Below are 22,454 nucleotides of genomic sequence, written 5' to 3'. Positions count from 1 at the left end.
GGGTAGAGTGGTTTTTGAGAAAATTAAGCGCCATGTAAAGACTCTCAGTAAACTTTGAGTGATGGTCCTAAACTTGCAATGTCCAGGATGGTAGCTACTAGCTACATACAGCTATTTACATTTCAATTTAAATTAGTTAAATTTAAATAAGATTTAAGCTTCGAAATTCAGTTCCTTGGTCAGGCTAGCCACATTTCAAGTGCTCGTATGAGACAGAACATACATGGAATATTGCCATGATTTCAGAAAGTTCCGTTGAGCAGCTCTTGTCTGAACTTGTGTGATTCTTGCAAGTTTCCAAATACCACTGGAGGATATAATCTGTCCCTTTAAACTTTCATTTTCTGGCTAATAAGTATCATATTATCATGTTATTAGATTTCACTTCCAGGAGAACACTAGTTTGTTTGGTTGGGTTTTTTTTCCTCCCCCAAATAGACAATTTTGAATAGACGCCTCCGGTTTATGCCTTCCGGAAGAGCAAAAGAGGGCTCGTGCAGAGAACACTTCCAGTGTAGTTACTGCAATGGAAGGGCTTGGACTGGCTTAGTCTCTTCCCCCATGCCTGTCCTTGCACACACCCTCTAGCCCCACTCCGTGAGTCAGGCTGTGCCTAGACAAAAAAAAGGCAAATGACTGTAGAGCATGGACTTTTAAGGCATTTCCTGAAGAGCTGAACTTACTAATGTTCAACCCAGAGCTGTCAAGTCGTGCTGTTCTATTCCAGCCACCTTTCCAACCGTCCTCTATTTGAGCGGCTGTTGTCTGGGGAAGGGGGCGAGGGGGTGCTGATATCTTTCAGGACAAGAGAAGGAGATGAATTAAATGTCATTTGTCAAATAGTAATAGTCACCCCCTCAGAATGAGAATCACTGTTGGCAAAGAATCAGCGTTAGCAAAGAAGCATTGTTGTTCTGTAGGAAGTTGTGTATTTAAAAGTTTAAATGGAACATTCTGTTCGGAGCATTTTGTTTAAGTGTTGGGTGTCTTGATTTTCTTTGGTCCTCCAAAAACTTTAAGAGTTGCTCTCTCAAGGCAAATGGCATGTGATGGTTGTGGGGACCACAGTAAAAGATATATTATAATAGGTATATTATTGGATGGAAATGTTTCCATTTATATTAAGGAGGGAGGCAGAGGTGGAAATTCCTCACATGACTCCTTGTGGGTTTTGTGTTTTGGGAATACCTTTGCAGGGGATACAGTTTGATGCTACTTTAGTGCAAATACATGAACGTGCATATTTTAAATGGCACCGTAGCTTGGGAGAAATGTTGAAAATTGCGGATGGAGGACACAAAAATGAACTAAAGGGCTGACAGAGAGAAAGCACGTTTTAATATAATTTTTAATTTTTCTTCTTCAATGACACTGATCCTCTGACATGGATGCCTTTCAGCAACAAAATGGCTGGAATTTATTTCCCAGAATCCTTGCTTTTCTAGATTATAAGCAATTCAAGTAATTATACAATGTGGCTTGAGAATATTAAGTTTTGCCCAGAGAGAGAATAGTTTCACATGAGGTTCAAAACATTTACTCATGACAGTACACTGTGAGGATTATATTTGTGTGTGTATGTACTTTACTTTCCTCTAGTATCTTCTCTAATATCCTGAGATAAAATATATCTGTCTTTCATGATGGAAAAAATTTGTCTGAGGGCTGACTTTTCAGTTATTTAAGTGATATAAGAGCATTACCTACTTATTATTCATTGCATTGGATACTTTACCTCTTATTTCATGTATATTATTCCATTTACTCCTGAAAACATATTTACAGCCTAAGTAATTAGAGCCTTATTTTACAGAAGCAGAAAATGAGGGACACACTCAGGTTCAATTTTGGGCTTACAGAGAAGCAATGATTAGCATGGCTGGGATCCAAGTCTGTTTGTTAAATGCCAAGAACAATTTTCTTAAATAATCTAACTCTCTTAGAGCAAAAACACCCGGAACATCTTGAGCAAAATCCTCAACAAGATTCCTTGGATTGGTGGGGAATGCCACCTCTTTGAAGTCTTTTGCTATCTGATAAGAAACAATGCATGGGCCCCGGGGGAAGGGGAGATATTTTTGAAGATGAACTCAGTGGTATCAGTAAATAACGTATAATTCCCACAATTTGATAGTTCTTCTTGCATCCTCTGTGTTTATCACTACTTCAAAATGTGATATTTGGTGATATCGATTCAATTTCAACCTTGCTTTACTCTGCTTCCATCTTTTCCCCCCCAAAATGAAAAAGCTACACTTAACAATACTATGAGTGTAGGAGGTAAACCTACCTATTGTATTATTATGAAATTGCTACTACAGGCAACCTAATTGTCTAAATCCATGGTTTCATGCCAGAGCCACAAGAGCGTGGGGTGGGGTTGAAGGATAGAGTAGTCAAGAGAGAGTAGGAAATGCCAACCATGCTCATGTGGGAGACATTCCAAGAAAGTGCCTTCCTCTGAGCAAACCTGGGTACTTTAGAGAGTTGATAAGGAAGTCACCTGACCCTCCAGCACCGCAACCTTGTAGGTTCTCGGAGCTAGCCAGGGTAAGAACAGGTGAGTATGTGTCACCTGGAGCCTCCCAGCACACCTACTGGTTCACAAATTGGGTCTGAGTAGTTGGGGATGCCCCTCATTAAACTTCACTGCCTTTTGTTGAAATGATGAATGGCGTTTTTGAGCTGAGACTCACCCTGTTATATTCTATCATCTTTAGTTTATCCCTCTTTCCCCCGTATGTTGCCAGAAATATGTTTCACTCTGTAGCACTTTTAAGTTTTTTTCTGTTGGGATTCTTTGTTAACTGTCAGATTAGGTGGTAGCACCGAATGAGCCCCTTGGGAATCTAGGTAGGGGGTGTTAGGGTCTGTGTTATTTTGGTACTGCAAATGATATTTAAAATGTACTTACTCTCTATACTGTTGCTTTTTCTTTTCTTTTTTATTTTTTAGGACTGAGGCTAAAAATATGAACATGATTTTATAAAAAATATTTAAATGCTACAAATATATGTGTCTATTTTTATATGAGAAACTTTGCCCTTCTCTTTGTCTGCCTTTCTGATCTCCACACTGTCTTTTGCTTACTTTTCTAGGTGGTTAGCGCAAAGCAGCCCACTGTTCTTTTATTAGATGATTTTTTTTTTTATCTCTGTCTGCCTTTCTCTATCTTAGAGAAAGGATATATGCTCAGGTTGTATCGTTTGGAGGCTTGAAACCATCTCTTTGCATTAATGTTTTCCAAAGGGCCAAGATCAGTCATAGGCAAAGAGAGTCCCATGTGTATCTGAACGTCTTTGCAAATGTCAGAGTAACTGTTTAACTAGTCCCAGATAATTGTCATGTTAGAAGATTGTCATCTCTTGAATATTTTCTCTTTTGACTTTGGCACCCACCCACAGTCATTGCCTCAAATCCCCTACTCTCGGTGCAGTGCAGAGCATTTCCTTCTGGAAATGACATCTCCACTGGAGGAGAGAGGTCCCTGGCCCCAGAAACCAGCTATGGTGATGACCATAGTTGGCTTGTGTTGTGAAACGAGAATAGTGACCCAAAGGCAGAGATTTGAGCCTACACCTTAAGAGAACATAATGCCTGGATTCCTGAGAAGTGTGAACCTGAGTAGTGATGACCATAGTTGGCTTGTTCCTTTTTTCCAGAAAGGATAATTAACTGAGCTAGCTATTTGGTAAATCACAAGAACAATAAGCTTCTCTTTCATGAAGCAGTTGAGCCCAGTTGACTTTGTTGGGAATCCCTGAAGTGATGGCTAAGTCTTGCACTACAAGGCAGGACTGTGGGACCTTCCACCTGCCCAGCGACAGACACAGAGAGGAGGGTTAGAGCAGCAATGGATGTCTGTTCTGCTCAGTTTCCAGAAGAGACTGAGGTTTAAAATGGGAATCATCCATTTTTGACTCTTGAGCATTTCACTCCCTGCAGGTGATCCAGGGCATTTAGACCAAAACAAACTAACTAAAACCCCAAGCTTTCCTTCCCACATGTGTTCTATTTCTTTTCCTTTGGCTAGGCATGTGAATAGCACCCTCAGTAAACTGAGTAGCATCCCGATACTGCTGCTTGCTTAATGATCCTCTGAAGAAGATCAGGCATCAATTTATTTAAATGCCTCTTGGAAATCTATGAGTGGTTGGTTGGCATCTTGTTATTTCTAAACATGGTAAATTTACTCTGCATTTTTTCATAGGAATAGCCTTGAAAAAGCATCTGACTTGAAGCCAAAGATCAGAAACCTAACTAAGAATCACATTGCTCTCAGCAAAGCCATGAAGCTTTATTTACTGAACTGACACCCTAGTCCTTTAATCAATACTCAGGCTCAAAGTAAGACTGATTTGTTAACATGGGTCAAACTCTGTATCATTTCTCACAAATGTTGCATTTTCTCATATTATTATTCTCAAATGCCTCAGAAATTGCATCTTGTAGATGAGATAGGTAAGTCTCAAAAATATATCGTGAGGAGAGAAAGTAAGTTTGTTGTGTTCCTTTCCCCACCTGAAATTATTTATGGCCCTTGGAGTGTTGTATGGATGATTTACCCCTTAATTGTGGAAATGAAACATGCATGCTCCTTCTATCACATTAGAATCTTTAATGTTGCTTTCTCTTAAAAGTGCTTTCCCATGGGGTGATGATTCTTTTAAATAAATACTCTATTTAGCTCACAATGTTCAAGGTAGATAAAACTAAACCATTTTACAGTAGCAAAAACAGACTCATGTCTTGATCTTACTTAGTCAACTCACAGAAGATCCAAGACTGAAATCTGCAGCTCGCTCCTCAGCCATGACCCTTCTCCTCAGGTCAGGGAAACGAGCACTAATATGAATAGAACCAATACTCTGAAATGATGAAAAAGTAAGAAGGAAACCAAATTCCCTTGGTTTCCTTACAAAATCCTAATTTGCATTTCATTATTTTTTAAAGTTGAACCAGGAACTCAATGAAACAATGGTAATACCAAGGTGGATGTTAAAACTGTGATGCCACCAAAACTCCAGAACACACTGGATTAAAAACTGTCCCGACATATGTTGAAGTAAGACCCAACCCAGTTCCAGGTTCTTAGGCGGTGCCAAGTGAAAAGCTTGTCTCATGTTCAGTGTCATGCTTTGAACAAAAGAACTATAGGCTATCGAACATGTCCCTCTTCTGTTTATGTTAAGGAACCAAGATAATATTGATCAGCACTGTGTCTGTGTGTGCATGCCCACACACCTGAGTGTGTGTGTGTGTGTGTGTAAATATATGATCTGTGTCATACGAGTTGGGACAGTTGGAGAAGGGTTCACTGTATACACATACACTGCATGCAGTATTATCCCAAATGTGCGATGGTTTTGGGGGAAGCGAGATTACTAGAACTTGTTGCTTTTCTCGCTGTAGGCAGCAGAATGAGACCAAGTTGCAGAGTTCTCCCTTTCTTGCTTCTAGACCCACCTTTAGGGTTGGCAGTCACTTCAGTCCTTATGCCTCAGGGAGAGTTTTCAGGCATACTTGAAGATATAGGTCTGGTTGGATCTAATGAAGAGCTGGTCTTCTTGATGTAGTTCTTGTGTCTTGTTGATCTTAAGATTTCTGAGAGTGGAGAGGCCATGAGCATGTTATCATAGCTTTAGGGAAGATAGAATTGGCCATACAGTAGAAAGAGAAGTTGTGGTTTATTGGTCAAAGTTGTCTGGTTTCCATTGAATTGCGTACTTAAATGCTAGATTGTAATGATTGGTACCAATCTTCAAACAATAAATTGGAATCTACCTCGGAAAGTGGATGCGTTCCTAATACATTTTACCTCACAGCTATAGTCCTTTCAACCTCCCAGCCTTTCTAGATACCACAGCGTTCCCAGGGGGGCATAGCCCTTGCTTCCCACCTGCCTGCCCTTTAAACCAGGAAAGTGAAAAAAAAAAAAAGCATTTCCTTACACATCCAAAAAATATTTAGTCATTCTCTATCAGTTAAAGCACATTGATCACTCTGGACCTTCTCAGCAAGTAAAATACTATATTTGCATATAAGCTTAAATGGAATGTTTTTATACACAGCATTGTAATGTGTAAGCAAAAAGCTTTTCATGCCAAGAAACAATAATCACATTCAGCAGTTTCCAAAGCAAACATTACTTTCAGACAATTGTTACTGCTTCATTTGGAACTCATGAATCAAACCATTATTTGAATATTATAGTGCAGATTGGATTTATCCTAATTAAAATTAACAGTAATGTAAATGTTGGTTCAATATTCTTTGGGGGTACCTTAAGATTTTGACCTCTCAGAAAGATACGAACAATGGTAATGATGGCTTATAACGTCTATTGAGTGCGCCTGGCTTTGGGCTTGAAACTTAACTTGCATTATCTTGTATCTCCTTGATCCTCACAAACACTCTCAGAAAAGAATTATTATTGCTTTCCATTTTTACGACAAAACAACCAAACAACATCTCTGTCTTAGGGATGTGAAGTAAATTGCAAAAAGCACATATTTAGTAAGGTGCAGAGCTGAAAAGACACCACAAAGCATGTTTTGAAAAGACAAACTTTTGTTGGGCCCACTTATCAGTATTTATATGTGAATTGTTCAAAACTTAGTTTAATTATTAAAACTACTGCTGTGTTAAATTTAGTATGCTAGTTCACATCCATTTTATATAAAGCTATTGGATAATTCAAATGCATTGTGCTTTGCAGGGAATGGAGCTTTGGTCATTGCATATATTAATGCTACTGCCTTTTACTGTTCATGTAATATTGAAATGGAAGGATGAAGAACTTAAAGAGGGAAAAGTTCAGTGATAATCTAGCCCTTTTTAAAAAAGCTTTTTTTTCATTTGTGGAAATTCTCAATTTATAGGTAAACTTGCAAAAACATGCTTGTTTTGTTAGGCTAAGTGTATCGATCTGATGTGTGTGACTCCTTGGTATTGTTGGCAATACCATGATCAGTACTGTTCAGAAATAGCCAAATTCACAAACACAGAATATAATCTTCTAGGTCTTAATGCATAGGATTTCTTTCTCTTTTTCAAATTTCATAATTTCTCCTTTTTTCCCCTCATCCATCTTATCTTTTTGCTCTATCATTATTATTTGAATTCTCCCTTTAAAGAAGAAAAAAAAAGATCTTGAGATTAAACACTATCACTTAGTTATTATTACAGTATCATTAGTAAATGCAAGTTTCTATGGATCTTGATCAACAAGGACACAGCAATAAAAAGGGTGATTTTCTGACAAAATGAAAAAACTAAATATCCACTTTAGATCATAAAATAATACAGCACATGGAAGAAAATATTCAAAAGATAAGAATATTTTAATTGTCCACAATTCAATGATTATATGCCAGCCACTTGTAGGTCGTTGAATTGGTTTCATATATTTTTAACCCTATAGCATTTATTATTTGTTGTTATAAAATGCTTTTTATTATAGTAATCACAAATATATAAAAAGTTAGAAGTAAAAGTTGCCCATTACTCCACCATCCAGAGACAACTACTGTCATTATTATTAGATATTATACTTTCAACATAAATGTGATTATAGTATATCCTCTTAGACATCACTTTTCTATGTTAGTAGCCTCGAATATCATTTTATAGAGCTGCATATTACATATGGAGGTATTTTAAGCTACTTAATCAGGCCACCTGGATTTCCACTGTTTCGCTGTCTTGAACAATGACACTGTGTATCCATGTGTTACTATTTTCTTTGGCTTCCTTCTTGGAAATGGAATCCCTTCTGTCAAGGTGGACTGACAATTATAAGGCTCTTAATGCACATGGCCTACTTTCCAGGGTACTGGCACCAATACGAGGAGATGCCTTATAGACCTTTGTTGTCTTGAGCATTCTGCTGAATGTTGTTGTCGCTCATGAATAGCCTTCTGTAAAAGGAGGGTCAAGGTCAAGTCCTGTGTTAGCTTGCATGTCTCTGTTTATATGTACAGTACAATTGAGAGAGAGAAGAATAAAATGATTTTGTCAAAGGTATAGAAAATTGAGAATATGAATTTGAAAGATGCAAATAAAGGAAGCTGGGTACTTAGCACTGCATATAGGGGGTTTGTAAGATGTGGTCTCATTTGAGAGACAACGAAATGGTATAAAATGACAGGGGATGGTAGGGGATGTTGCAAAATACTTGAAGAAGAATGTAGGACTTTATTTTTTAAATTAAAGTCATCAGCTATAAATATTTTAATTGACTTAAAAGTACTAAGGGAACAGTGCTTCTTAGACTCCCCTAATATGTTCGACTATTAAAATATTTTTGATAGATGTCTTAGACCATCAAAATATTGTATCCTGTTGTGCACAGAAACCTTTCTTTGTAAAGATACTTATGCATATTGATGACCATCTTTCAGTTATTCGGTATGAAATTCAAAGGCATCCATTTGAGCCTATTCATATTTAGTAGAATTGAATTTTTCATCTGTGTATATGTAGAGAATGGGGGGATTAAGCTTAACTATTTGGAAGAAAACTAATATATTTGGTCTCAAGAAACTGGTGATGAAAATATTTCTAGATGAAAAAGATTTTTAAAATAATAATGAGTGTTCATTTATTTTAAGCTTCAAGGGGGGGAACCCTAAAATTGTAACAGATTGACTAGAAGACAGAGTTTAAATGTATTACTCAGGGTTTCACTCAGCCACACTGCCTCTCAGTTCCTGAGCCGTGTCTAATGAGGAACAATGAGGACTTAATTCTGATTTTTCAGAGGTTTGTTTGGAGATACCAAGACACTGACTGGAAATGCCAGTACTGTTCACCACACACGAACAATGAGTTTTACAATAAATACCTACTACAAATTGTGCCTTAAGAAGAAGAAACTATCTTTTCATCAAGAAGAAACATTAAATCCCTTTTCTCTGCTTCTTGATGATGATAGAGAGAAAGCTAGAAATAATACCTCATGGACTATCATCCATCAGGAAAAAGCAATTAGACATGTGTCATGCATGACTAGGAGATATGTATGTAGTTGACTACATACTCATATTGATAATATGAGTTTTTGATATTATTGATAATAACTCATAATACATACTCATATTGATACCCCGAAAGTTACTCGTTCCCATTTTAAACAAAGGTCCATAATATATTACTTCAGCTCCATTCATTTTTATGGCTAAGAAATAACATTGCTATGATGTTAAATTTGTGGTAGAAAGGATTTTTAAAAGCTCTAATATAATGATGCATTACCAGTAATTTGTAGTTCAATCACAGACAGTACTTCAGTTGTATACTTTAGTTTGCCTGAGTTTAACTGCAAATTGCCCTTTAGCTCTAGAGTAATAGATAATTCCCGATAAAATCAACCTGGAACAATCTTATTAGCCTCCCCCCTGCCCCGTTTTACACAAACTTCAAGTGGTTATTTTGTAATCACTTAAAATGGTTTTGGAAAATCATGAAGGAACTAATAATTTTGACTATTAGTTTCTAAAGTCTGAAAAAAAATTTAAACAGGATATTTTTGAAAAGCTATTGTGGAGAATGCACTTTGCATAATATGTATCAGAACAAGAAATACTTTTGCTCTGAATCACATTTACATTATTGATTAGAACAAGCTCCTTTGACTATTCTTTTCTTATGTGATAGATGTATTTTTCCTAAATAAGTTCTGCTATGAAAACCAAATAAGCCAGCACTATGAGGAAATGTAAATGAAATTTCAAAAATAATATTTGAACAGCTCTTGTAGCTATAACACTTTAAACTGAGAAGTTCCAAAACTAAAAAAAAAACTGAGATTCTCATTCCCACTTCTTTTCCCAAAATGCCCTCAAATTTTAAAGACTTTTTTAAAGTAACATGATCCTTTTTTGTCAACTTGAACCAAAACATAAATTTGATTTTTAAAGATCTTCCTCATGTTCTAAATTTGAATTTATGATTCTGCTAACCAAACTCTCTCTTGTCATTTTATAATTTAAAAATTTATGACTGCATATCTTATTCAGTGACTCTTTGATCTGTCCCTAAAATACAGTGATTCATAAACAGCTCTATTAAATTTTCATTTGTTCATACATTGGTTAATTTATTTATTCAACCAAATGCTTCCCATATTCCAGGCACCGTTCTAGGCACTAAGAATTAAGTCTTTAAAAAGCAAGGTCTCTACCAACAGGGAGCTCGCATTCTTGCCCTGGTTAGTATGCTGAAATCTCAAAGCAGTTTTCTTCTTAAAGAAGTTAGCCTAAAGCAAATTCACCTTCTGCTCGTGAATCAAAAAGTTCACATTTCCAGACCACTTTATATCTAAATGAACAGTTACAGACTATTAGCAACAAATACAAGAAATAGATCTGTAAACTTAGCAGCAAGCAAAGCATTTTATCTACTAGAATTCACCAGACTATGGAGTTTAAGTACCTTCAGAGAGACTTACTTAGCATTGACACAATCAGCATTTGTATCTAAGTTAATATCCCAATTTCACTTGCTACATTAAAAAAAGAAAAAAAAAGGTAACATCTAAGTATTGGCTGAAAACATTAGGAGGCTTTAAAAAAATTCTTGGAGAATTGTTATTATTTATAGTGGCCTGCCCATATTCACACTAACATTATAAGACTATCCAGTGGAATAAGAAGTGTGCTGTAAGCATGCGACACATGAGACACGTTTAATTTCTCCACTGGAAATGGCCTTTTCACTGTAAAGTGCAAGTTTACTTTGTTCCCTTAGTGTTCTGATTTTCAAATGCCATATTTGCACTTGCAGATTGTTTGTTGTATCATATTTTACATTTTAATTTTGGTGGAAAACATCTCCATTGATCTTTCGGATGATGTCATGCAGGGTTTTTGTTCTTCCTTGTGAGGCTGGAGGGGCTCTGGCCTGCTGTGTGCTGTGGAAGCAGAGAGACTGAATCACATCTCTGCAAGGATGTGAATAGGCTGTTTGATGCCTGTGGCTTGCTGGGAAAATCTATAAACTTGGGAGTCAAAAGGATCACTGAGGGATGGTTTCTTTATCTGTAAAAGAGGCATGAAATATTTGTTCCTCCTACATCAGAGTTTTAGTGTAAGGATTGAGTATGACAATGATACCATTTTGCAAAAATCATACACAGTTCTGGAAGCCATAACTGGTATTATTCCAATTTTCTGTTAGTGTCTGCTCACCAATATCAGTATAATCTGTGTACATGTGTTTGAATAAAGGATGCATCTCGTCAAGATTTGAACTATACACTTAAATGACTCCTTTGTTTTCAACGTGCCGTTTGCTTATTTGGGAGCTAGAAGGAAATTATGAGATTCCCTTAATTACTGGTCACCCATATTAAACAACAGACACTGAGAAGTGGCTTTCCAATAACAGAATTCATAATAAACCCAGTAGAGATAGAAAACCCACTGGGCTTCAGATGTAATACATTAGACAAGACAGAGACGCTTTAATGAGAGTCATCAATTACAACTTCTTCTAAACCCGGGACAAACATTTTAGCACTTCCTCTGGGGGTGAACCCATGCCCGAGCCATTCATTGAGTTCTGTGGCATGCAGTGACGAGTGTGGGAAATTAACAAGAACGTGGAGCCCTTTCCAGTAATAATACAAAATGATTAAGAGGACCTGAAAAATCAATTGACTAATCAATAGTGTGTAACTGCTTGGAGCATTTCCCCCATGCTAATCAGCCATTAAGTTGTTTAAACTAAATATGTCCCGTTTCCCCAATTACTGAACTGATTTACAAGACATGGTCAAGGATGTCAGAGTCTACAGGAGCCAGATTCCAGAGCATTTGTCATTGAGAAAGACGGAAAGAATTTATAGATGATCCTCTCTTGCTATGGATTCTGATGGCTCTTGAGTGGGACGATATAAGAGGAGCTGTCCCCCTAGTCTGCAGACGTTGGTGAATTAATATGGCCTGCCCAAGTTCTAAACATGTGCATTTGTTTGGCAATGTGGCTGTGACCTTGATTGAATTCAGGAGCAGTGGAGGTCAAAATAATGAAAGAAAACATCTATACACTATATATGTTCAGGTCTTTAAAATGTTTTTTTAACTTCAGCCATGGTGAGAAGCATTCAGCAAACAAGACTCCGAATTCCAGACAACAAAAGGTATTCTAACAAGACCTGGGAAGTGGCATATTATTACCTATCCGTAAAATGCCAGCAATTCTAGTGTCAAAACCATGCGTAACTTCTTTTTTTTTTTTTTTTTTTTTTTATTTAAGTTGAATGCCACTGTGGGGGAAAAAACAGCACTAAGAAAATAACTTTAAACAGGGGGGAAAACTTTTTTATTGATATGTTTTACTTTGCTGGCAGACCAGAGCAAAGGTTTTGTGAACATTTAAAAGATGAAAAAGGTGAAGAATCCCAGAAGCGGTTTATCTTGAAGCGAGATAACTCTAGTATTGATAAAGAAGACAATCAGGTTGGTTCTCAAGTTTGAGAGTGGCTGACGTTGTTGTTTTTGAAGGTGGGCTGACTTATGTTCTTGTCGTTCTGTTCTCCCCTTCTCCCGCCCCCAGCTCCCTCCACCCCGCCTCCAATGCTGACTGTCCTCTTACCAACCTCCTTGCCCCCTCGCCTCCCCCTCTGGCCTTCAGTGGGTAGCCAAGAGAATATGTCCTGATTGCTTCAGCCATGGCTCTGTGTTGGGCTGCATGGGTGGTGCTTGGCGCAGTCCCTGCTGCATGTGTTGGGCGGGTTGGGAGGCCACCAGCCGGAGCTGTCGGGGAAAGCTTTGTCATCACATTTCCAGATGTCTGTGTCACTGTGGCAGTCCTTCCACTCCTACAGCTTTGCCCTTCAGTTGTGCACAGATTGAGCTGGATTCTCAATATGGACCGATGGCCAACTGGTGTAGCTGTAAAGAACAAACCTTGTTATGGTGAGGACAGGTGGATTTTGCAACTCTCCTAAAATAAGTCTTCACAGAAAAGAATCAAGTTCATGTTTTAGTCTCCCCACTCCTCCTTCCCATGTTCTACTGTCCATGTAAACCGTGTGCTTGTTTTGCATGAACTGTAGCAGAACTTTCTCCTTTTTGCATATTTTGCTTGTGACAAAACATTACGTTGTCCTAGAGTAGCCCTATTTATGGTTCCTCAGCAAGGGTGGAGAGACTTTGCTAAACCTCTTCTCCAGACTGGGGGTGGGGGGGGGGTGGGATCCTGGGTAATTAGGAAGAAAACTAAGTGAATGGCAAAAGAAAACAAATATTAAACAATAATTAGAACAGTAGGGAGTTATATAATGCCATTACAATTACACTTTGTGTCTCTGACAATCAAAATAGATTTTTTGAAAATAGACTTTGCTTTAGAATTCTTAAAGCTAAGACAATATGCATCTCGCTGAAGTTATTATTTTAATGGCTCTCAGTGAGTCACTGGAAGCCAGTACGTGCATCTCTGACGCACTTTTTTTTAAAAAACCTGTTTGTCATTTGTATCTCATTTCTTCCTTATCCCCACCACTACCACCATCAAGCGACAAGTAGCTCCCGTTGACTCCAAGCCACATGCCTGTGTCGTGTACTTAGTGGGCGTTTGTTGAATGGATGGATGAACGTGGTTAATGCAGAGCATTCTGTGAGGAATGGCAAGAAGACGATGGGAGGGTCGTTGAGATGCAGGCAGCGGTGCAGATGCAAGGCTGAAGAACAGTCCTCATGCTGGGTTCTTTGGATTGTTACTTTAGATTCCTTGGCATTGACCTCAATCAACAGGCTTTTCAAATTTAGCTTCTACCTTCTATGCAAAAATGCAGGGCACAGGATCAGTCAGTCACTGAGTAAAGAAGAAACACAAATTAGGACGTGGAGACATCAAGTCCAGTTTCCTTTCTGCCCATTACTTGCTTGGTTCCCTTGTTCTGTGTCTCTAGTGCCCCGGTTTTCAGAGCCATTTCTTCCCTTAGCCGCCTTGAACTAGCCACTTCCTCAGCATTCCACCTTTGTCTAAGGACTCCAAAGCATACAGCCTAGCAAAGGAGACAGAGTCCCTCCCTGTGACCCACGTCATAGCTGAGCTGGCTGAACACCTGACACACGTCCAGGTGCTTTCATTCTGGAAACAGCTGTACTCCCTGCATCCAGTGGGGAGACCAGCAGGAGCAGTAGACACCTGCCACTGCGTGTCATGCACACACACGGCACACCACACATACCGGCACTGCCTCCTTAGGGACCAGAGGGAATGAGACTCTTCATGCTCCATTTATTTAAGTGAACATTTATTATTCTCGGCTGACAGTTGCTTAACTGCAGATTTCCAGCAGCTCAACTTGGATAACCGTACTGATTTCTTTTTTCTGTTCAGCAAAACAGAATGCATCCCTTTAGAGATGACAGACGAAGTAAATCAATTGAAGAGAGAGAAGAGGAATATCAGAGAGTGAGGGAGAGAATATTTGCACACGATGTGAGTAGTTGTTTTAATTGCCTCTTTAGTGCGGTCCTTCCCCAGACAGCCAGCTGGTAGGACTCAGGAGGCTGGAGCCAGGGATAAATCCAACGGCAGCTCACCAGAGGTGTTTCTGGAAGAGGACCTGGTTCAGGGAAGTGACGGAAAAGTAGCCAAGGGTTGTGTGTGTTCCTAGGATGTGACCTAAGGGGGAATAGAGGCGTGATTTTGGTCACTAAAACAGACCCAGTGAGGTTGTCAGATTTGAAAAAAAATGCCTTCACATTCATATTAGCCCGCAGACAGCCAAGTGTTGTCCTTCTAACACTAACGTGGAGCAGAAGAAAGACATATAAAAAGGAAAGAGAATCTGTTAATCACATACATAAACACAGAGTTTTCTGCTTTCTTAGCAAGCAGAGGCATTTTATTATATCGAAGTTAAATGATAATACTCATCTTCCCCCTCAGTTTCACATCAGATTAGGTCTGTGAGCAGTTTGTCACAAGACAATAATCATAAAATGATTTCTTTTGTTCAAATCCCAGCAAAGAAAATGTGGTGGGGGATTTTTCTATCCTTTTACCCACTGTGTCCAAAATAAAATGCGATTAAACTAAATAAAAATGAAAAAATGATTTAAAACAGCTGGATTTAAATGCAAGAAAGCTAAAAGGGCAAGCGAGGGCCATAGCTTTTCCACGCCACGGAATCATGTGGCAGCCTCTGAAGATGTGGGCTCTTCCCTTTGTAACCATAGAGGTGGCAGCTCCTTGGTGCAGACCTTCTGTGGCTTGGCTGGGTTAGGTGGGCCATCCTACCTCCCGTTGGGATTTGCTCTGGAGGCCATTACCGAGCCAGACTAGAGACCTAGGCTCCACCGCTTAGCATGGAGGAGGACTTCTGACCTTGGAGGTTTCAGGCCTGAGCCAGTTTCCCAGGTCCTCCAGCTCGTGCTGGATCCTTCAGCATGAAGCTGCACTGGAAATTCAAATTCCACCAACAATGCGTTTCTTTCATGTTGACACAGGTTTCTGTGATCTCTTCTAGATCCTCGCTGCCTTTCTTGGATACAATAAAATAGAACTTTAATGATTGAATAATCTGGCTCAGAGCTCTGGAGTTAGCAGAGTCTGAGAGAGGTAGCTGTAGAAGGATACTGCCCACGTGCAATTCTAGAAGATTCTGCATATGTGTGGGCTACTTAGACTTTTCTTATGATTAGAGTTATTGGTGGTGCAAAGGATAGCCTGACACATGGTAGGCTTTTAATTGTGTTTCCTGGATAAAAGGACGAAGTAAGGAGAGGCTCTGTTGTACTCATGGTAGCGTAGGGGTGGCCCAAGTGGACTGGGAGGCAGTGTTTCTGTCTGATGAGCTTCATGGAGAGAAAGTTTTCTGAAGGCCAGTTTATTTTTTATGCTTTCTCTTTCTTTCTCTCTCCCCATCCTTCCCTCCCCCTGCCTTACACACACACACACACACACACACACACACACACACACACACACACACAATTTCCCTCTGATTCTCATTCTGGCAAGTCATAAAATTTATAAATGAGTTGTGTTGAAAAGCAAATACTAATCACCCAGATAAATATACAAACATTATGCTTTTTTTTTTTCAAAGCTGCGCCACATTGCCAGACTCTCAAGGGCTAGGCAGCTGGAAAAGCATCCTTGATGCTTGTCTATGAGGAGGATGCTTCCTGTGCTGCTGCCCTTCATGTGTGCATCCCCATGTCGACAGAGATGTCATCACGGGCAAGGAGGGTCAGCATGACTCACTGTACACATTGCATTTCCCAACAGCCCTACTAAGGAGATCAACAGCAAGGAACCTGGGCCCCAGGTTAAAGATCTGAGGCAAGCATTGCTATTTCACGCCTCAATAGCTAACTGCTGAATTAACATTTTTTAAAACAGTGAAAGCAGATTGGGGGCACCTGGGTGGCTCAGTTGGTTGAGCATTCGATTCTTGACCTCAGCTCAGGTCTTGAGCTCAGGGTCATGAGTTTGAGCCCTTAATTGGGTTCCATGCTGGGTGTGGAGCTTACTTGAGAAAAAAAAAGAAAAGTAAAAGCAGACTGAAGTGTAGGAAAGCTTAAACGCCAAGCTATTGCCATGGCCTTCCCAATCCATGGCATCATTTGGCAACGTTCTTCGAAATACTGTGGCTTCTTCCCCCTGCAGGAGTAGAGTAGAGGTGTGAGCTGGGTGAAAGGCTCTCTGGTGTCCAACACTCCCGGGGTTATTAATTCAAGTGGAGCACCTGCCTGTTTCTAGCACTACTTTTCCACCTGATCTTCTCCTGGGGCTGGGGTTTTTTAATTGGCATCCTGCACCCAGAGTATACTCCTAGTAAGCCTTCAGAGATTAAATAAAATCCCCGACATCATCTGCAAAGTATTATGTCCATGAGTGTAGGTACATTTTTCTAAGGAAGAGATCTTGATTGTTTATCATAGTTTTACAAGTTTTCATCACCCTTACAAGACTAAGAGCCACTTTCCCAGAGGGGGGAAAAAAAAGATGCTCAGTGCTTTCTCCCTAGTCCTGCAGCTCTGTAGAAACAATGCTGTCATAAGGTTGGTGTTCCCTGTGTTTCACTATTAATTGCTATTAATTATCCCCAACCTTGACAGCCCAAAACAAACACACAAAATGCTTTTTGCCTCACAGTTTCTGGGGATCAGGAATCAGAGGGTGGCTTAGCTTGCCAGTTCTGGCTCATAGTCTTTCATGAGGTTACAGTCAAGCCATCAGCTGGGGCTGCAGTCTTCTGAAGGCTTGATGGGAGTCGTTGTCTGCTTCCAAACTCACCTGCATGGTTTTTGGCAGGCCTCAGTTCCTAGTGGGCTATTGGAGATCTCAGTTCCCACTATGCGGGCCTCTCCAAAGGCTAGTGAGCATCTTTATGACCTGGCAACTGGCTTCCCCAGAGCAAATGATCCAAGAGAGAAATAAAGAAAGCCCAAGATGGAAGCTACAGGCTTTTATAACCTAATCTTGGAGCTGACATACCTTCCCTTCTGCTGTATTTGGTTGGACACACAGACCAAACTGGTACAATGTGGAGGTACTAGAAAAAAATCTTGATTGTGAATACCAAGAAGAAGGGATCATTGGGGGCCACCAGGTGTTAACAGGATATTACTGTATCTTTTATTAATGCAAACACAGGGACATAACATAGCAATATGAACTTCCTTGAATACCTATAGTAACACATCTTCCTTTCCACTTACATAGAGAGAGAACACTTTAGGGAGTCTTCATCTGTATGATTCCAGATTCCCAAATGACCATTACTACTTCTCAGATTGTCGAGGGACACAAGGTAATAAGTCAAGTATAGTAAGCCAATTATAAAAGCGATGCAAAGAATCCAGCATAAGGAAACTAAATTACAGGCATCTCCTGTCTTTCTTAGCTGGCCTTTAATTTAGTGTCTTCATGATTTAAAAACTGAGGTAATAAAAGCAGCTTCAATTACCAATTATGATATAAGTAGTGGAGCCATTCAAACAGGTTCAAATAGTGACATATTTACGTAGAGGGTTTTTTGGGGTTTTTTTTGTTTGTTTGTTTTTTCCTACTCGAAGTTACAATAGTTATAGAGAACTACTTCCTGGTATTTACACTTTAGCAAAATCAAAATTTAACATTAGTAGCGTTCTTGAATATTTTACAAATGTATCTTGGTGTCTAAGGTGTGTGTGTTTGTGTGTGTGCGCGTGCATGTGTGCTTTTTTATTTAGGTCCACAATAAAAATATTCAGATTATTTGGGGATTTGCTAGAAAAATAATTTCAATATAGTTTGAGAATTTGGGTGGCCTGAGATAAGGCACATTTATTATTTGAGAATGAAGTTGTTGTAAGTCAAGGCACACAACAATTTAGTTCTCAAATAAAAAATGAGTGTATTTTTGTAGTCAGAAATATTTGAAATATAACTCTTATTTCCTTTAGCAAGAATTTCAGCTTATTTTATGATTAATTCAATGCAATGTTGCTGGCTTTGGTAAGTTACATTGCTAAAGCAATATATTTGAGAAAGACATGTTTTGCCTGGAGGATGGTTTCTGAGAGATATTTATGTGTAAAGAGGGATTCTAGGAGGGGCTCATCTGCAGTCTCCCCAACATGCACTGGGATCTCTCTTCCGTGACAACCGTTGAGAAGGGCATGTGATGCCACCTGGATTGGGAGTGGGGTGTGGGAGAGAATTCTGTAACCCATTAGGCAAAACTATTTTCTACTTAAAAGAAAGAAAAAAAAAGAGCCCTTTATATCTGAGAATGCAAATAAGTGACAGCTTTGAATGCTGCACTTAATTACTGTGACACTTTTATCTTTCTCTGCTATTAAAATTCGTAAGTTATATTAATAACTTTTTTAAAGTTTATTTTCATCAGCTACTGAATCACAGCCCATAACCATATCTGCCTTATTTATGAAACTGTATTGGAAGATCATGCAATAAATCTTTAGGACCTTTGCACAAAAATTGAAAAATACTCTTGAGATACGTTTTTGGGAAAGTTATCTTCAACTTGCAGGTGCCTTATTTTTTCATTCAAAGAGTTATGGCAGCTTAACTTCCCTCAAAATACTATTGGATTAATGAGTCTGAAGAGGTCAGTATGTCTTTGATCAACTCTTTCAAAGAAGTAGTAAAGTTTCAACAATTCCATTATCCAGCCAGAACATTATAAACATAATTGACCTCTTTCCAACTACAAGAGCTGAGTAGTAGTGAAGTCTTGAGTTCATAATGTATACCTGAGACAGTTAATTCCATGACTTGACTGAAAGTGGGAGTAAAACCAAACTAAAGGAAATGAAGATAGTGGGATATTTCACTTACTATAAAGAGATCTCCACAGGAATAATATCAGTGGTCCATAAATTGTATTTGTTTATAAATACAAATGTCAAATTAAAAAAAACTTAAAAAAAGATATTTTCTGAAAAGCTTCTTTCTTAATCTTTTTTTTTTTTTTTGCTTTTTGTTAAATAAGATTTTTGTGCACTTGATACTCAGGATGCATGTTAAATTCACAAAGGTTAAATTACAAATGGTTCTAGAGATGCCCTCACTGAAATGTTCAGACCACTGAGGAAAACACGTTATGCCCAAAGCTAGCCCTTTGGTTTAGTGGAAGGAAATGATTTCTCCAACAAAATGTACAGAGAAACCAATATCCTGCTTGCCTCTCTGAGTAGTGGTTACATTAGCTAATCTTTTAAAAATTCAATATTGAAAGGTCCTTATTTACTTTAGTTTTTTTTTTCTCTTAAAATGGACCTGTTAAGTCTCATTTTACCCATATAGAGGTCATTTATTCATCATCTAGAAAATCTGCACGTATAATATGGCATATATATTTATGGTTAGAAACTCAGTACTTTGAAAATGTTTTTTTGTTAATTCCTAAACACAGTCACTATGTTATAGGGCCATTGCACCATATTTGGTTTAGACTTCTCTTTTTCTGCTTGTTAAAATTCAATTTGATTTGCCTTTCCCCAGCTTGTAATGGTAATGGAATTTTCTCTTCCCCATGTGTATTAAACACAAGATAGTGGAGAAGTGATAGCTAGGGGAATGGAAGCTAAGAAGAAATTCATTGTTTTTCTGTGTGAAAAACAGAACAAAACAAAATATTAGATGGACTTGACCTTTTTTTTCCTAATTAGCTCCATTTTGTTCTCACATGTCTTCTGCGCACCCCCCCTGCAAATTGATTGATGTCATCTCTTCAATTTTGAGAGTCTTGCAGTCAGTCTGTTTATTTCAAGAGAGTCTATCATTGCCAGGTCATAACTGCAGGATTGTGGTTCTATGGCTCTCCTATCCTCAGGTGGATCGTGCTAAGTGCACATGCCCTGCCTTGATTTGAACCAGTCCTTTGGCTCTTGTTGGGGGCTGCATCTCCATAGCCCAGAAGAAACTGCTAGCTCAGGATCCGATGGACACATGGTTCTCTGATTCTCGAACAGTTTCATTCACATCTCTCTTCTCCTGACCTTGATGCTAAACGGGCTAAATCTATCCGTGACCTGGAGATGCTGTGATGGAAAAGTACTTGTATGCTGAAAGAGAAAGAGAATGGTTTACACTTCTAACTCTAACCATTTTTTTCCTTTTTTATTTCCACTTTTTCAAAACGTAGTACATATTTTTCTTAATTCTTTTCCTCTTGGAGGGGAAAAGTAGTTTTAAAAGCAGGCAAGGATTTGGGATCCCTCAGCACATCCAGAACGTCTGATACAATGCCCTTTTTTTTATTTTTCAGTCAGTTTGCTCCCAGGACAGCCTTTTTGTGGAAAACAGGTAAAGTGAAATATGCTTTTTCATGTCTTTAGAGGAACAAAGTCTGTCATGTGTGTCCTGTATTTTCATAGATATATACCCCATATATAAGTGTGTGCTTGAATATATGTATAAGTGAATACATATATCTATTCATACATACTTACATGCACACACATGTATGTTATTTAGCATGCCTAAAAACTATTTAATTTGGGGAAATACTTTTCTCTTACTTCCAGACATAGCTTGTACATTTTCCTTATGTAAAGTCTTGACTTCTGGTCCTTCCAGAGGTCTAATTCCTGTTACCTTTACCAGGCATTACAAAGCATAAATGAACTTGCAATTTCATTGGCTTATGGACGAGACTGTTCACTGTATTTGTATATTGGGTATCATTAGCCACTTCCTGTGCCCCATAATTATATATAGCTATACAAACAATGATTGGAATAATATTGTTTTAAGTTTCTCACTCTAAACAACCTATTGATCTAACTTGGAAATCTATCTAATCTAATCTAAATTTACTAACTTGGGAGTTAGCAGGGAGGTGGTTGTTGTGAGATGAATGGGTTACACAACTTACACAAAGTTTTGAGTATATGAGCCAAAGGTTTTCAAATTTAACATATACTTTTAAGAAATAGTTCTAAACTGACATAGATATTCAAATGCCCCATTGATTTAATTGCAGCTTTTCCAAGGGGAATTAAAGAATTCCACATTAACTGTATTAATCACATTTAAGGTGCAGCAGAGTGGGCAAGGTGGAATGGAAATATGGTATCCCTTCAGAAAGTGGTGCTTAACTTTATTTCAGGGGTTGGTTTAATGGGTGTCCCTGTAAAACTGATTAAAATGGAGGCTGTTTGATTAAATTCTAGTACTTAGAGAAAATTTAAACTTGGCATTAGAGATGCTTGGGGGAAAAAAGCTATCTTTAATATTAGCAGTTAGAAATCTTTGAGTAGCTAACCCCCTCATTGAACAGCCTCTTCTAGAAGAATAGATGAAAGTAGAAAACATGTCTAAAGAAGGCATTCAAAAGCAACTTCAAAAATCCATACAGATTTAAGTGAATATTCCTTATTTACAGTTAATTAAGAATCTATGAGCACTAACATCTTAGGGATGATGATGAAGCATTCCAAAATTCTATAGTCTAACTAAAATGATGAAGTGAGTGTTTATAATTCAGTTTGGTGGGAAACCTTTTTCCCTAGTCATCCAGCCAGTCATTTTCCCTGCTTTATGCCCAAATTTTATTCATTTACTTGGATTTTGCATAAAAAGACTGCTAATACACTTTAAGTGTCCCTTAGATTCAAACTGAATTATATTCATCATTACAATAATTGGTCACATACATGCATGGCATATATGAACAAGTCTTGATATTTCCAAAAAGCAAAAATTTAATTGAGTAGATTCCCTACAAAAATAAATACATTTCTTGTATACCTGTCTTTGGAATGTCAGTATTTCATTCTCTGCACCCCCCCAAAAAAGATAACTTTAATATTACCCAAAGGAAAAAAAATCACAATGAGTATATTTAATTAAATACCTATTAAACATCAATTTCTTTTATTTTCCCCTCTCCCATTCATTCTATTTCTTCTTCCTTTCCTTTTTATCTAGTATTGGCACCTCAATCCTAGGATAGGAGAAAAATCATGTTGTCATTA

At 38.3% G+C, this 22,454-nt stretch overlaps 1 protein-coding gene across 16 annotated transcripts in view; it reads left to right on the top strand.

Moving 5' to 3' along the window:
- Positions 1-22,454, top strand: part of ARPP21 (cAMP regulated phosphoprotein 21) — a 109,616-nt gene that overhangs the window by 11,130 nt on the left and 76,032 nt on the right. For 7 of the 16 annotated variants that reach the window (XM_088021458.1, XM_088021450.1, XM_088021447.1 and 4 more), the window contains exons 8-10: positions 12,353-12,461; positions 14,353-14,454; positions 20,744-20,781. The exons of 1 other annotated variant lie outside the window; for it this stretch is intronic. In XM_088021458.1, coding sequence (XP_087877584.1) covers positions 12,353-12,461; positions 14,353-14,454; positions 20,744-20,781 — 249 coding nt within the window. The remainder of the gene's footprint in view (positions 1-12,352; positions 12,462-14,352; positions 14,455-20,743; positions 20,782-22,454) is intronic. 8 more of the 16 variants (XM_088021482.1, XM_088021475.1, XM_088021481.1 and 5 more) reach the window with 2 other exon arrangements.

The sequence above is a fragment of the Eumetopias jubatus genome, unplaced genomic scaffold, assembly GCF_037043125.1.
Source record: "Eumetopias jubatus isolate StellerSeaLion01/CBP00866 unplaced genomic scaffold, mEumJub1_p1.0 scaffold_1, whole genome shotgun sequence".
Taxonomy (NCBI): Eukaryota; Metazoa; Chordata; class Mammalia; order Carnivora; family Otariidae; genus Eumetopias; species Eumetopias jubatus.
Note: the sequence above shows the minus strand (reverse complement) of the source record. Positions and strands in the feature narration are given on the sequence as shown.